We start from the raw sequence: 13,618 nt of genomic DNA, 5'->3' as shown, positions 1-13,618 counted from the left end.
CACGAAAAGGCTAAGTTAAAAGAAAAATTAGATTAATTATTATTTATTTAACTTATGTTTTAGCATTTCTGTTTTAAAGATAAATTATAGAATTAAAATTTTAATTTTACCGTTGTTAAAATCGTATTCTCAATTAAAAGAAATTTTAGTCTTACCTCAAGTTAGCCGGTTGGAAATTTAAGCAAAATTAAGTCCCGTCACGTTGGTAGCAGTTCTACATCCATTCCTAGGGCCCCGAAAAATGGTGAGCATGTGTAAATTTTGAAATTGTCTCGAAAATCTGGGATCATCTCGTTCTGGAGAGAACATTTCCAAATTCGGTCAGACAAAAAAGAAACTAGAATGTCTGATCTTTGTTTCAGGGTATCGACGTCAACCACAAGTGGGACCGTAAGGTCGTGAGGACAGAGCCGAGATCGCAGGATGTCTACTTGCGGCTCGTTGTCAAGGTATACCAACGTGGATTTATTTGTTTGGCCGACGGCCGATGCTTTGCCGAATTTGTGAAATCTAACGCGAGGAAAATTTCAGCTCTACCGTTTCTTGGCGCGTAGGACGGGCTCCAAGTTCAACAAGGTCGTGTTGAAGCGTTTGTTTATGTCAAAAATCAACAGACCTCCCATGTCCGTCGCTAGGATTGTCAGGTACATGAAGAAGCCGGGTCGTGAGGGCAAGATCACCGTCGTCGTCGGCACAGTCACTGATGACCAGAGGATATTTGACATCCCTAAGCTCACAGTCAGTACACTTCCTAATTATAAATTTACCAGTGATTTAATTAGTCTGTTTTGTATGCTAGGTCTGTGCTCTCCGTGTGACCGACAGAGCCCGTGCTCGCATTTTGAAGGCTGGAGGTGAAATCCTGACCTTTGACCAGCTGGCACTGCGTGCCCCCATCGGAAAGAACACCGTTCTTCTTCAGGGTAATACATTTTTTAATCTTTAATTTTTTTTTTTATTGTTCTATTGTAATTTTTAAGCTTGATAATATAGATTTTGGAAGTATATAAATTAAAATGCATTTGGTTTGTAGGTCGCAGAACCGCCCGTGAGGCGAACAAGCACTTTGGACCAGCTCCTGGTGTTCCTCACAGCCACACCAAGCCCTATGTTCGGTCCAAGGGAAGGAAGTTCGAACGTGCTCGTGGTCGCAGACGCAGCTGTGGCTACAAGAAGTAATCATTTGTATACACGATGGATCATTTCAATAAAATACCTGGTGTTGTGAATAACACCTTCGTTCTGGCTCCAGCTAAATTTGAATTTGATTTAAACTGTTCATCTACGCAACAGAATAGTTTTGTTCCTTAGTTGGCTATGGTTTTGTTAATTAAACAAAATTGCGATTGACCATTTTTTTCACAGCTAACAATTTCTTAAATGGATTAATATACCACATTACTTCAACACATTAAATATCTGCTTCCTAATTATTTATTGTTTTGATTTCACGAATGAATTTGCGAGTAAAGTATAATGAATAAATCGCATTCTATATTTGATTATGAAAATTATGATTGTTTCTTTAGGGTTGACGTTGACAAACATGCTTGCATAGTAAAACTTAGAAATGGGAATTGTTTAATCATAGAAAAGAGGAAGTTAAAAATGAACAATAACGTTTCATGTATTCAATTTAAGTGAGGTCTTTTAATTCAACAGAATCTTAAAAATATATATTACAAGTGAGAAAATTATACGCTGTATGTGTTTGCCACCCCCGAGACGGATGCTTTGGAGGTCTGCGCTGTGGCTGGGGGAGGAATTTCCTCTTCAGCACCAATTCCTGCCTTTTTTACAAACTGAGGGTTGACCAGAATCTCCTCTTCCATGGCTTGGATTTTTCTGTCCAGTTCCATACAAATAGTCATCTGCGCAAAATGTTTTAAGTAAATTTCCTTTAACGTTTTCAAAAAATACGTACTTCTTTTCTCAGTCTCTGCAACATTTCAGGGCTATTGTACTTCTCGGGGTCTTCCTTGAAGACAACCATGCCATCCTTCTGGTTGATGGTGGCAAAAATCTCACCATCTTCAATCATATTCAATATCAGACTTTCAGCTTCCACTGGTCCAGCCAGCTGGACTCGACTCGCCACATCCGATAGAGACAAGGTTATGAAGGTTTTTGTGAGTCTTTGGATGTTCTTCTTTGTTAGAGAGGCGGACACTTGTTTCGCAAGGCCCATGTTATTGTCTCTGGAAGGAAGTAATAAATAATTTGTAAGGGCTGCAATTGATTTAAATAACTTTCAACTTAAAAAGACAAAACAATAAACAGAAAATTAGAAACTCAATTTGCAAAACTTGTGTAGAATTTACCTCTCGAGAACTTCTCTGTGTTTGTTGACAGCTGCCTGAACATCAACAATGCTGTTGGTGCTATAGGCAGTGGCTATGTCCAAATAGGGTTGACTGAGCGGTTTGATGAAACGGGAAACTGCCTGGGACGTGTACTTTGGCAAATTGTTGACCTGAAATTTACCAATTTAGCAACAAAAGTAACAAGCAAGCTTTAAGAGACACCTTTCCGTGCAGGACGAGAGAGACGAGGATGTACTTTTTGTAGGACTCAAGCATAATGTGTGAGACTGCAAAGGAGGGTGTTGTGAGGGCCACTTCGAAGAAGTAGAGCGCTCGCTTGTACTGTTTGACGGCAGTGTAGATCATCCCACCATAGTAGAAGTAGCGCAGGAAGTGCTCGGCATCGAACTGGTGCCCTTGGACCGGAGGGTCAAACTCAGGCAGGATGCTGGTGATGTCGATGTCGAGCAGTTCGATGGCCGGTTTCATGCACTTGGACAGCATGCACAGCTGGCAGAGGTCAGCATGTACAGAAGTCAGCTGCGCCTTATTCTGCTGAATACGACTGATGGCTTTCCTGAGCACCTCGATTCCTCTCATTGGAGTCTTTCGAAGCACCATCCATTTACTAAAAAGGTGGCACAGCTCTGCGTCTGCAATTTAAAAAATCCAATATAAAATATAAATAAAGATTGGAAATTTTCTACTTAAAAATTCACTATTGTTTTAGACTTGCTTCTAAATATACATTTAATATTTTGCCATCTTTTTTTAACGTACATAAATCGGCAGAGAACCGCACTTGGTTCACGTTGAAATCGTTGATAAACTCCTGGAACTGCGAGAGTAGAGGCTCAGCCTGGTCTGCTGTAGGGGTGTTGGAGAGTTTTGCCACAAGAACGGCCAGGATGCCCAGCGAGTGCTGCTGGACGTTCAACGTCTCCAGGACATTGTCCAGATGCTGGCTGTTTCTGCTCAGGACCTCGCTACATTTCGGCAGAAGCTCGGCCAGCTCTTTGTAATTTCCTGAAAGATATTCAAGTAATTTATGAAAAATATATGTGGTTGCCGGCGGATGGATGGAAATAAAAAGGTGATTTTCTACGTAAAAGGAACGAGTGTCCACGCTCTTAAAGTTGCAGGACGATAAAAAATATATTCAAAATTTTAAATTCAATGTTATTTTTGCGAAAATGTATGAAAAACTTGCCATTTGAAGAATGAGTTCGAACGTTGTTCACAAATTGCTCAAGCGCGGACGCCATGATTATTGTTTATAGCAAATTGCGGCAGTGCTGCCAACGCAACAATGAGAAACTGAATAGGGTTGACAGCACTGGCAACAGCTGGGGAAACTCGTCATGTTTATAAAAATTGTGTTTGGTAAATAATTTACACACTCACACAGGACAGAACAATCAGGAACGAGTAAAGATGGCTCAGGAAGACGCGACTCAGGGTCTGGAGGAAATGGAAGAGCTGGAGCCAACCTTGCGAAACGTGATAGAGCAGACGTCGCTCAGGTGGATCTTCGTCGGTGGCAAAGGCGGTGTGGGAAAGACGACGTGCAGGTACGTCAACCGGAAAAATTATCATCTCCTGTTTTCTTTTGCATTTCGAAAAATATTTCGCAGCTCGAGTTTGGCGGTGCAGCTTTCCAAAGTGCGAGAGAGCGTGTTGATAATATCAACAGACCCTGCGCACAACATTTCGGACGCCTTCGATCAAAAGTTCTCCAAAGTCCCTACCAAAGTCAATGGCTTCGACAACCTCTTCGCTATGGTAAAAAGTCTAAGTTAAAAATAATAATAATATAATTGAGGTCAATTCAGGAAATTGATCCTAATGTTGGGTTCAACGAACTGCCCGATGAGTATTTTGAGGGCGAATCAGACACAATGCGTCTGAGCAAGAGCGTCATGTCGGAGATAGTCGGCGCCTTTCCTGGAATTGACGAGGCCATGAGCTATGCAGAAGTCATGAAGTATTTTTTTTTTTATTCAAATTACCTTTTAAAATATTTAATTAAATTGTTTCAATTTCAGACTTGTGAAAGGCATGAACTTTTCTGTGGTTGTTTTCGACACTGCACCAACTGGTCACACACTCCGGCTGCTCTCGTTTCCACAAGTTGTCGAAAAAGGATTGGGAAAGTTGCTGAGGTTGAAAATGAAAATGGGACCTTTCATATCACAGGTAAAAAGGAAATACAAGATCCATATAAGAGGATTAAAAATATTGTTGCCGGAATTTAAATGAAAATTAAAATGTTATGTAACATCTTTTTTAATTACGCATTAAGCATATTTAATTTCTTTCTGTCAAAATTAATATTTCAATCGGTTATTAAAATTAATTGAATGGATTGAAGTAATTTAAAAAAATTTTTCTTTGCAGATGGGATCCCTTCTTGGTCTGGCCGACTTCAACCCAGATTCGTTCTCAGGCAAGATGGAGGAAATGCTGGAGATCATAAAGCAGGTCAATGAGCAGTTCCGCAACCCAGACCAAACCACATTCGTGTGTGTTTGCATTGCCGAGTTCCTTTCGCTCTACGAGACGGAGCGGCTGGTCCAGGAGCTGACCAAGTGCGGCATCGACACACACAATATTATCGTCAATCAACTGCTGTTTCCCTTGCCTGGAGAAAAACCGTGCCGACTTTGCGCTGCCCGGTGCAAGGTGCAGGCCAAGTACCTGGACCAGGTAGGCTTTGATAAAAAAAATTAGTCGCTCAATAAATGTGCTGTATGAATATTTAGATTGCCGACTTGTACGAAGATTTCCACGTTACCAAGCTGCCGCTGCTCGACCATGAGGTGAGAGGCGGTGAACAAGTGAAGCTCTTTTCAGAAAACCTTACGACACCATACAAAGCTCACTGATATGCGGATTGGTCTAAAATACTCTTGTTACATACATAACATATTTAATTTAATTAAATTTGCTCCAGTCAATTTGAATTTTGTGGTTTCTGTTTAATAAATTCCAACAAAAATAAAACATTGGTCATCAGTTTCAAAAGATTAAATCCCGGTGAATAATCAAATTTGAAGAAAAATAATAATTTCTTACTCAAATCTATAGAAAATGAAATAAAATTAAAACTACGCTTGAGGCACATTATTATACAAGGAGATAATTATAGATGTATTTTTAATTTTTCATGTGCAGAAGTACACAGCGGAAAATTTTTGTGTTCTTTCATTTCTGTTCTGGCAAAATACTGCGCGCTTAAATCTTTTGTGACTGCTCCTGGAAACGATGCTGTGACAAAAAAGTTCTTTTCCTCAAGCGAAAAATGATGATGATGATGCCGTCCAGCAGTGGCAGGGACTAGTAGTTCAGTTGTCTGCAGAAACACAATTTGGCCCGCAGCAAAAGGAGAAATAATGCGATTGGGCTTTTGTAGCGGGAGAATAAAAGAGAGCAGAGGGCCGCGGCCAAACGCGCGCCGTCCTTTTATATTCGTCGGGCGTTTTTGCTATTTCTGCGCGGCAACAATAGGCCAGCAGATTGCTGGAGGAGGACTTACCAAGTGGAGGCGCGTGTTTGCACAAGATTAATCAGCTTTTTGTCAAAAATATGACGAAGATCAACGCTCTTTAGATCAGAATAAAAAATGGAGTTTCTTACAAAAATATATTCAATAAAGAATGATAAAGAAGAGTTCTTCTGTTAATTGAATTTGATTTTGAGTTTTTTTATTATTATTAAAACGCTTTTTTTAACAATATAATTTATAAAATAATTTTTTCTTGAAATGCTCAATTAAAAATTATTCAAAACTGTTACAATATATAAATAAAAAAATTGGAAAAATAGTTCTGATCATTCTGATGTGCTATTGTTACATGACTAATTAATTATTTAAAAAAAATAAAATAACATATTTAGACAAAAAAAATTATTACGTGTGCATAAAATTTTAAATTTATTTAATAAATCTGTAATCTGTTTTATATTATTTAATTTTTTATAATTTTAATATTAAAGAAACTTAAGAAACGTATTATTTCTACGTTCTGTTTTGAATAATTACCATTAATTATTATATTTTACTCTTAAATTTCTATGGAAATGCACGGTGTCTAATATTTTGATGCATGGAAATTTTGCTAATTCCTTCACATAAAGTTGCTCTTCAAATTTGCATATTCAACGGAAATTTTTTTTCCAGGCCAAAGGTTCCGATCACAGAACAGGTTGGGATGAGCAAAAAAGATATATGCTTTGAGATAGGAATGAAAATCGCAGAGAGAGACACGGGTGGAACGGAACAACAAAGAGAACTCAGTTTCCTGTTTCTGTTATATAGTCGAACAACTTCTTGGAGAAACTTTTGTCATTTGGCAGAGGCAGACAACATTTTCGCAACTTCCTCGTCAAGGCGGCAAAAGTGAACAAAAGAAGACGAAGAAGCCTGAGAGAAGGCCAGTCTCGTCAAAATTAACAAGATCATGTATTTTTGCTGTGCGTTCTTCACCAAAAGAGCGCAGCCCTTGTTCATTCTAAATAAACCCCGGAGGACACGGTGTAAATGCTTAACCACGAAAAGGTTAAACGGTCCTCTGAGAAATTGCTTTTTTTTTTATCAAAAATTCTTTTTTTGTCTCAAAAACAATGCAAAAGTGCCGGTGGCCATGCAAAAATTTCAATAACGAGTGTATAGTGTGTCTCCGGCCGTCCGCGTGCTCAAGGAAAAAGACAAAGGATTAATTAGGCGCTTGCTCATCTTGCACCTGGCTTTCGCTTCTTCTCTCATTCCACGGCCACGGGTCGATATTTAATTAAAAGGAGATCCAAGGTTAACGCAGTGAGGCTCAGAATCAAGCAAATATTTGCAGCCTCGTCAGGAAAATTGCGAATTTTATTCTCATCAGGCATATAAGCTGCTTTGCCGCGACGGAGAGTGCTCTTTATTCTCTCATCACTTGCCACTTTTCCCATGCGATTTATTCAGAATTACGCCATTACGGTCTTGAGAGAGACCTGCACTTTTTCTTTACATATCCGACCGGCTGCTGGAGATGTACAAAGCTACTTTTTCTCCTCCGCCTGTCTTGAGCTGGCTTGGAGGAAAGAGAAATAGAGATGAAAGCGTTTTTAATTCCGAGAAGTTTGATGAGGGTATACATGGACTTTTGGCGAGTGAGAAATTGATTTAAGTCTTCGAGTGCATCTCATCCAAGAGAGGTAGTAGAAGAAGAAGAAGGTCTGCCACGTTCGCGTATCAAGACATTACAAGGCTTTTAGCGGAATTACTTAAGAGTCTCAAGCACATTTTTACGCACACAAAAAATTGCTGGAAGAATATGAGAGTGCGATGTCGCTTTCAGCTTGAGTGTATTTGGTTGTTTTGTAAAGAGTTTTAAGTTTTGAAATAATTTATGAACTCAAATATGTCTATGCGATTGCAGTGGAGAAAAAGTTGAACATTTCTCGCGTCGGATGAATTAAAATTCAAATTTCCTTTCCATATTTACGCAAGTAAAATTGGTTTTTAATGTTGAATCTGTCAATTTAAATAATGGCAACATACAAAAGGACCAAAATTTCCGTGTTGTGAACGTCGAGGATAAGAGAGTCTCGTTAGGATATTCTCCGTAATTTGGTCTCTTATTCTTGTAAATTTGAGCAGCCGCCGTGGAAGACTGCAGTTTTCCACGCTAAATTTGTTGGCAAATTGGGGCAGTAGGCAATATAAATCAGACAAGAAAATAAGCCTCCATTTTTCATCATTAAGCGCGTGTCGATGTGTATATACGGAGCAAAAGAGAGAGAGGCATCCATCATTTGATATAAAACAGAAAGGCGGCGCACAGCCCCTTAATGCACAAGTTATTACCGAAGCCCCACGCCCATAAATATATTTATATACCGTCGCACCCTGAGTACTAAAAGCCATTAGCGAATGCGGTTGGCCTCTCAAGAGCCAAAAACCACCCCCTGCTGGCTATACTGCGTGCCTACACCTCAAAGGGAAAATTTTGCATTTCGTGGTATCATTTGCTGCCGATCAAAGCAAATCGCCCATTTTTTAAGGATATTTTTTTACTTGATCAAAGGAGCAACTTCTACGCAGGGAGCGCGTGTGTCGCAACTTTTTTTGCTCTTGAGCAGAGCCTCTATGTGTGCACGGATCATAGCAAAATGTACCAGGAAGTTTATTGTGCCAATATCTAGAGCGGCGTTCGTCGTTTTGATGTTCTGACGAGAGGTATATCAATGGCACGAGCAAAGAGCTTTCAGCGTGATATGCTTCCCTTTAACGTTAAATCAGTTCAATGAAACCGATAGCTCTTGAACAGATTGCCAGAAAATTCGAGAGCGTTTACATAAGAATTACACGGAATTGAGCATACAACCTAAATTTGCTGTTTGGTTGCATAACAATTTCAATGGAATCCTAAATATTGAGTATTATATAATATTCTTCAAAGTTATATTGAATTTCTTATTGTATTTATTAACAAGAATTCAATTATAGAACCTGAAATAATGTTAAATAAGACAAAATTAATTGAAAGTTAATTATTAAAATTCCTGCAGTATAATTTTTTTTATTCCAATTAGAAATATAAAAATTTTACTGATAACTAAACCAACAAATTTTAGTTAACAGAATTGATTTTTATGATAGGAATCATGATTTTTTTTTAAATCAAACGAAAAATAGAATTGGTTTATTTGAAGAAGAAAAATAGAATATTATTTATCAATATTTTACTAATCATCAAAAATTTTAAAAACTATACAAAACTGTATCGACCTATCGACGGTTGCTTTATTATTTATATTTAGCCAAATTGTGATGTTTGGCAATGTACGACCTCAAGCCGCAAATGGACAGGCTGGACAGCAATGTTATGTGCTGCAAATTATCTTGTTTCGTGTCCCGTAGCGCAGAGTAGTGTCAAAATGGACTCCATATAATTATTATTACACGCACAAAAAGCATTCATTTTTCCATCTCGCGCAATTAGGGTCAGTTTTGCGGCGCGAAACGCAGCTCTATAAATATAAATGACGACGGGAATTTGCTTCCGCGCGCGTGTTTACGTCCACATAAATAATTAGTAACGGCAGCTTTTCGGATTAAATGCGGTGGAATGAAATGTTCAAACTGCCGTTTTTGCAGTTTTCCGGCAACGTTGTTTATCATCATTAATAATGACCAGAAAACTGGTGCGAAGTATGAATAATGGAGGGAGAGGCAAAATGAATTTAACGAAGCTTACTTTTGTTTTCATGAATTCGAAACTCTAGTTGGTTGAATAAACAGAAGTGCTTTGAAATATCCTCATTAATTTTAACTGACTAAAAAAAAAACGACGGTTAGTTCGGGGAACCCATTAAAATTATCGAGCAGGAAAAAATCCAATTGAAATTCAAAAGTGAGGTTGTACGAGTGATTGACGTGATTGTAAATTAATTAACTGCGAATTGAGGAATTTTATCACCAGGAAACGTTTTGCTAGTCTTTCAAAATAATAATAATAAGCTCATCCAAACGCGTTTTTCCAACCAGGAAACGCCAACATTATTTAATTATATAAAAAATTTGGAGAAATTTCCCTTAAAATTTTTGATCTTCAATGCGATTCTTATCTAAAAAAAGAAAACTTATGGAGGGCGAAATTAATTTGATTCTTTGATAAATAAATTGAATAAATTGAAAAACTTCTCAAAGCTAGAATTGAATTTTTATATTAATGGTTTTTAAGAAGATTTATTATGATATTAATTATATCAATCCTACGACCCCGTGTTGCGAATAAATTACAATTATTACAATTCACTAGCTGGAAAAAAGTAAAAAAAAAACGACATTTGGGTCAGAGAAGATTCAATGATGGAGGAGAATCCATACTAAACACACACTTGAACATTTGGCATAGGATACGGGTTAAGCAATCGCCAATAACGCTCAAAAGCCTTTGGTGCTTTTTTGAACGCGCGGAGCAAAGCGATTGGAATTCCGCCGTGCAATAAATCTACCCATCCACCTTTTGCGCGAAGGGGCTTTGCAAACGAGCTCCTTCAAATATTGACGTCCTCTTTCATCTGTGTGTGTGTGTGTGTGACCCCCGACAGCACGAGAAGCATTAGGGAGGGAAATCCCGTTTGTTATCCCGGTGTACGATTTTGCTGCTGCGCTGCACTACCCTGCCTGCTTGCGCTTTTCCACTTCAGGTGGCGGCGGCCGCGACTGCGCGCCCTTTCGGGGGTGCGTGTCGCTCCTGCTGGCTCTCAGTCGTCGGTCGCTCGCCCTCGCCACCACCAGCAGCCGACTCACCCCAGCCCGCACCCCACACATATCACACAGCACACTAGTCTCACGAAATATGTTTTGGATCTTGAAGCGCAGCCGGTTGACGGGCTCGTCCTTCCTCAACGTCCTCAACAACAACTCCAACGGCAACCAGTCCAACAGCAGCATCAAATCGCAGGGTAAGTTTTTTTTTATTTATTACAATTTTTTGCTTTTCCTCTAAACAAAGCAACGAAATTAATATTCAGCACAATTTCCTTTTGAACGTCGACTGCATTACCGTCCTGTCAAAATGTAATTTAAAAACAAATTACTGGAAAAATTTCAAGCGACTCTTTTGCATTTCTTTCTAAATATTATTTTAGCAGGTTTTTCCACTTCAGGGCTCTTAATTTCTTGCCCATTTCATTTGAAAATATAACTATGATTATAATTTGTAAGGTTGAAACATTTTAAAGTCGGCTTTTCCTGGATGTTTTTGTGAGTTGTTTTTTCTTAAATAATAAACAACTCACAAAACCCATCGAGGAAAAGCCGACTTTAAATTCAAATCACCATAAATCAACCCTCGATTGTGAAATTCTACCACAAAAAAAGTCTCTGAAACAGTTTAATTCATAGTCACAACTTAAAAACACACTCAAATAGTTTTTTTTTTTTTTTAATTCAAAGTTTTTAATTTTAAGCCATAAACTGAATTTAACCACAGATAGATCAAGGATTAATTGGATCAATTAATAGACCAATACAGATAAAAGTTACAAAATAATATTGCAAGCATTTTAATTATTTATAACTGACAACCTGGTTGCTGTAAAATTAAACCCTCCTGTTAGGTTCAAAAGGAATAAATATGAGCAGAAAAAACTTTTTAAAACGTATTACATGCGATATATGGTCAAAACATAAACATTTGGCTTTGCCGTAGGACCCTCCATTATATCCTCAGCTTTCCGGCTGGACACACACACATGTATTCCAAAACGAGGCTCCAGCCAAATAGCCAGCGGCAATCCATTCGCAATTACACGTCAGCAAACTTGTCCTACTCAAAGCAAACACGTATTGATTTTTCCGCTCCAAAAAATTTGACTGTTAATCGTAAGAGAAATGCAAATTTCTTGAATCAATAGTTCATGTTTTTACTCGTCTCATTGTCAGTCTGGACAAATATGAAACCAACACATCTCAATCTGCCGCTCCACAAATAAGTTTTTTGTTGGTTGTTTAATCTATTATTCCGATTTTGCCAATATTAGGAAATTATGTGAATGAAACGTGGAAACGTGTTACGTATTATGTCACTTTATTTATTTATTTACTTCTTTCGTATCAAAACTTCAAATTAAAAAATTTTTGCTAGAAGTACTTTGATATTTAGAACTATATATTGCAGATGACAGAAAATAACGTTCACTAATTGTAGTCGTGCCACAATGTGATGAAAATATATAAAAATGATAGAATAATTAATATTATTTTTGTTATATTTCAGTTTCAAAATTTCAGTCATAGTTTTATGCTAATGGAAAAGCCTGCAATTAAAAAAATTTTAATGTACAATTAACAGTACCGAATTGGCTTCGCTCTAAAATGACTCCAAACAAATTTAATCTTTTTCCATTCATGAGCCCAGCCAATCAAAATTGCCTCACAGTTTTATTAACAAATGAACCATCCCATTAAAGTAATGAATACTTTTCACTGCTTGTCCTGAATTTAATTTCCAGTAAAATACCACGAGTTTATTTGCGAACTGACACACTTACAAATAATTGCTTTTTAATTGATTGATTAACTTCATTACAAAATTTTCGCCCTATTTACTCATTCAGTTGGCAATAAAATAAACCCAAGGGTGGTGCCATTAATTTACACTCGAGATGATATATCTCGGTTGATTTCATTCCCGACATAATTAATTTGCTCGGTGGATTTTTAGCACTCGGCTGATTAAACGAAAATATTTTTTATAACAAGAAGCGACCAATTAAACTTTTGCGACTCATTGTGAGCTGGCAGTGGAGCAATCTCGCTCTCCACTCTAATTGCATCACAGCCCCAACTGTCAAGAGGGAAAGAGAGAAACGAACTTTGAGAGAGAAAACTGAATCAGAGAGCGGCGCGCGGAATCGATGAATATATTTGGAATAAAAGACATGCATGCAAATGGAACGGAAAGGCACAAGAAGAGAGATATATTGAGAAGTATTGACTCTGCCGGAGGCACTCTCGGGCTGTGACATATTTCATAGTTGGCCTCCGTCGTGCGAGATGCGATTATCGGCGTTTTGCCCAGACGAGCCCGACACGTCCTCCATAACGCATCTGCTCTTGTGCGAAACGGAATTCCAATCGACAGAAGGGCCATTAATAATCTCAAGACGGCTCAGGGAAATTTAATAAAACTCATTACATTGATCTCACTCATCGAAGCGGGGACAATTATTCAGTCCCGAGGCGAGAAGTTCTCATCTCGGAATACCAACGGTGATTGACGACTGCCGGTTTAATATTGGTTTTTCCGGCCCGGCGCCGCTGCGTGACTGAATGCAATCAAGAAAATCGTACCCCCCACCAGTCGTGCGTGCAAAATAAATCAGCCGCTATGCGGTAGTCGGTTAATGAGCCTGTGTTTTTTTTTGACCCACCGCGGACGTCTCAAGGGCGTGCATAGAACTGAGGCATTTATTTTAAAAAGTTTTAAAGCCGCTTAGAGATATATTAAAAAAGTTGGTTGTTCTTCTCTCCCGCGGCATACTTTAATTTTCCTGTTACCAAAGTTTTTCATTTTTCCTCCATGCTAATGTGAGGATGATAGAAAGAAAGTTGCACAAAAAAGATGACAAGCAGTCTGGAAACTTTTTGAACGTATTTTTTAAACATTCTTCCGCTTTTTCAAATTTGCTAGTATGTGTTAAATTTTGGGCATTAAATAATAAAAAAATTCCGGTGTCACTTCAAAGAGCTAAGCTTTTTATTTGGCAATAACATTTTATTTTGCGAAATTTTTTTTTTACATCAGAGGCTTGATTTCGAA

The 13,618-nt window shown here is 38.1% G+C and overlaps 4 protein-coding genes across 4 annotated transcripts in view; 3 read left to right on the top strand and 1 right to left on the bottom strand.

Moving 5' to 3' along the window:
* Positions 1-189: 189 nt before the first annotated feature.
* Positions 190-1,257, top strand: LOC132196553 (large ribosomal subunit protein eL18). The gene is made up of 5 exons (XM_059619297.1): positions 190-244; positions 363-449; positions 532-738; positions 800-923; positions 1,034-1,257. Exons 1-5 carry the CDS (start codon positions 242-244, stop codon positions 1,177-1,179), a joined length of 567 nt encoding a protein of 188 aa, XP_059475280.1. The 5' UTR covers positions 190-241; the 3' UTR covers positions 1,180-1,257.
* A 345-nt stretch (positions 1,258-1,602) lies between these two features.
* On the bottom strand, positions 1,603-3,613 carry LOC132196534 (COP9 signalosome complex subunit 3). Its single transcript, XM_059619263.1, has 6 exons — positions 3,514-3,613; positions 3,084-3,329; positions 2,526-2,956; positions 2,322-2,473; positions 1,925-2,198; positions 1,603-1,871 (listed from the first exon to the last, which is right to left on the bottom strand). Exons 1-6 carry the CDS (start codon positions 3,566-3,568, stop codon positions 1,695-1,697), a joined length of 1,335 nt encoding a protein of 444 aa, XP_059475246.1. The 5' UTR covers positions 3,569-3,613; the 3' UTR covers positions 1,603-1,694.
* A 28-nt stretch (positions 3,614-3,641) lies between these two features.
* LOC132196533 (ATPase ASNA1 homolog) lies at positions 3,642-5,266 on the top strand. The gene is made up of 6 exons (XM_059619262.1): positions 3,642-3,874; positions 3,938-4,085; positions 4,136-4,287; positions 4,349-4,499; positions 4,701-5,009; positions 5,066-5,266. The coding sequence occupies exons 1-6, from the start codon at positions 3,738-3,740 to the stop codon at positions 5,186-5,188; spliced, it is 1,020 nt and encodes a 339-aa protein (XP_059475245.1). The 5' UTR covers positions 3,642-3,737; the 3' UTR covers positions 5,189-5,266.
* A 5,308-nt stretch (positions 5,267-10,574) lies between these two features.
* The window catches only part of LOC132196903 (uncharacterized), a 38,454-nt gene continuing 35,410 nt past the window's right edge, over positions 10,575-13,618 (top strand). Inside the window, exon 1 of the mRNA XM_059619842.1 lies at positions 10,575-10,757. Within this exon, the coding sequence (XP_059475825.1) occupies positions 10,652-10,757 (106 nt within the window). The 5' untranslated portion in view covers positions 10,575-10,651. The remainder of the gene's footprint in view (positions 10,758-13,618) is intronic.

This window comes from Neocloeon triangulifer, unplaced genomic scaffold, assembly GCF_031216515.1.
Source record: "Neocloeon triangulifer isolate White Clay Creek 2 clone unplaced genomic scaffold, ASM3121651v1 ptg000012l, whole genome shotgun sequence".
In the NCBI taxonomy this organism is placed as follows: Eukaryota; Metazoa; Arthropoda; class Insecta; order Ephemeroptera; family Baetidae; genus Neocloeon; species Neocloeon triangulifer.
This window is presented reverse-complemented; position numbering and strand designations above follow the sequence as displayed.

Coding starts and splice junctions, on each gene's coding strand:
- LOC132196553 (XM_059619297.1), top strand. Junction 739..799: donor TTGACATCCCTAAGCTCACA/GTCAGTACACTT, acceptor TTTGTATGCTAG/GTCTGTGCTCTCCGTGTGAC. Junction 924..1,033: donor GAACACCGTTCTTCTTCAGG/GTAATACATTTT, acceptor TTTGGTTTGTAG/GTCGCAGAACCGCCCGTGAG.
- LOC132196534 (XM_059619263.1), bottom strand. CDS start 3,568: ATGGCGTCCGCGCTTGAGCAATTTGTGAACAACGTTCGAACTCATTCT. Junction 2,957..3,083: donor GCGGTTCTCTGCCGATTTAT/GTACGTTAAAAA, acceptor TTTAAATTGCAG/ACGCAGAGCTGTGCCACCTT. Junction 1,872..1,924: donor TGCAGAGACTGAGAAAAGAA/GTACGTATTTTT, acceptor CATTTTGCGCAG/ATGACTATTTGTATGGAACT.
- LOC132196533 (XM_059619262.1), top strand. CDS start 3,738: ATGGCTCAGGAAGACGCGACTCAGGGTCTGGAGGAAATGGAAGAGCTG. Junction 4,086..4,135: donor TCGACAACCTCTTCGCTATG/GTAAAAAGTCTA, acceptor AGGTCAATTCAG/GAAATTGATCCTAATGTTGG. Junction 4,500..4,700: donor TGGGACCTTTCATATCACAG/GTAAAAAGGAAA, acceptor TTTTCTTTGCAG/ATGGGATCCCTTCTTGGTCT.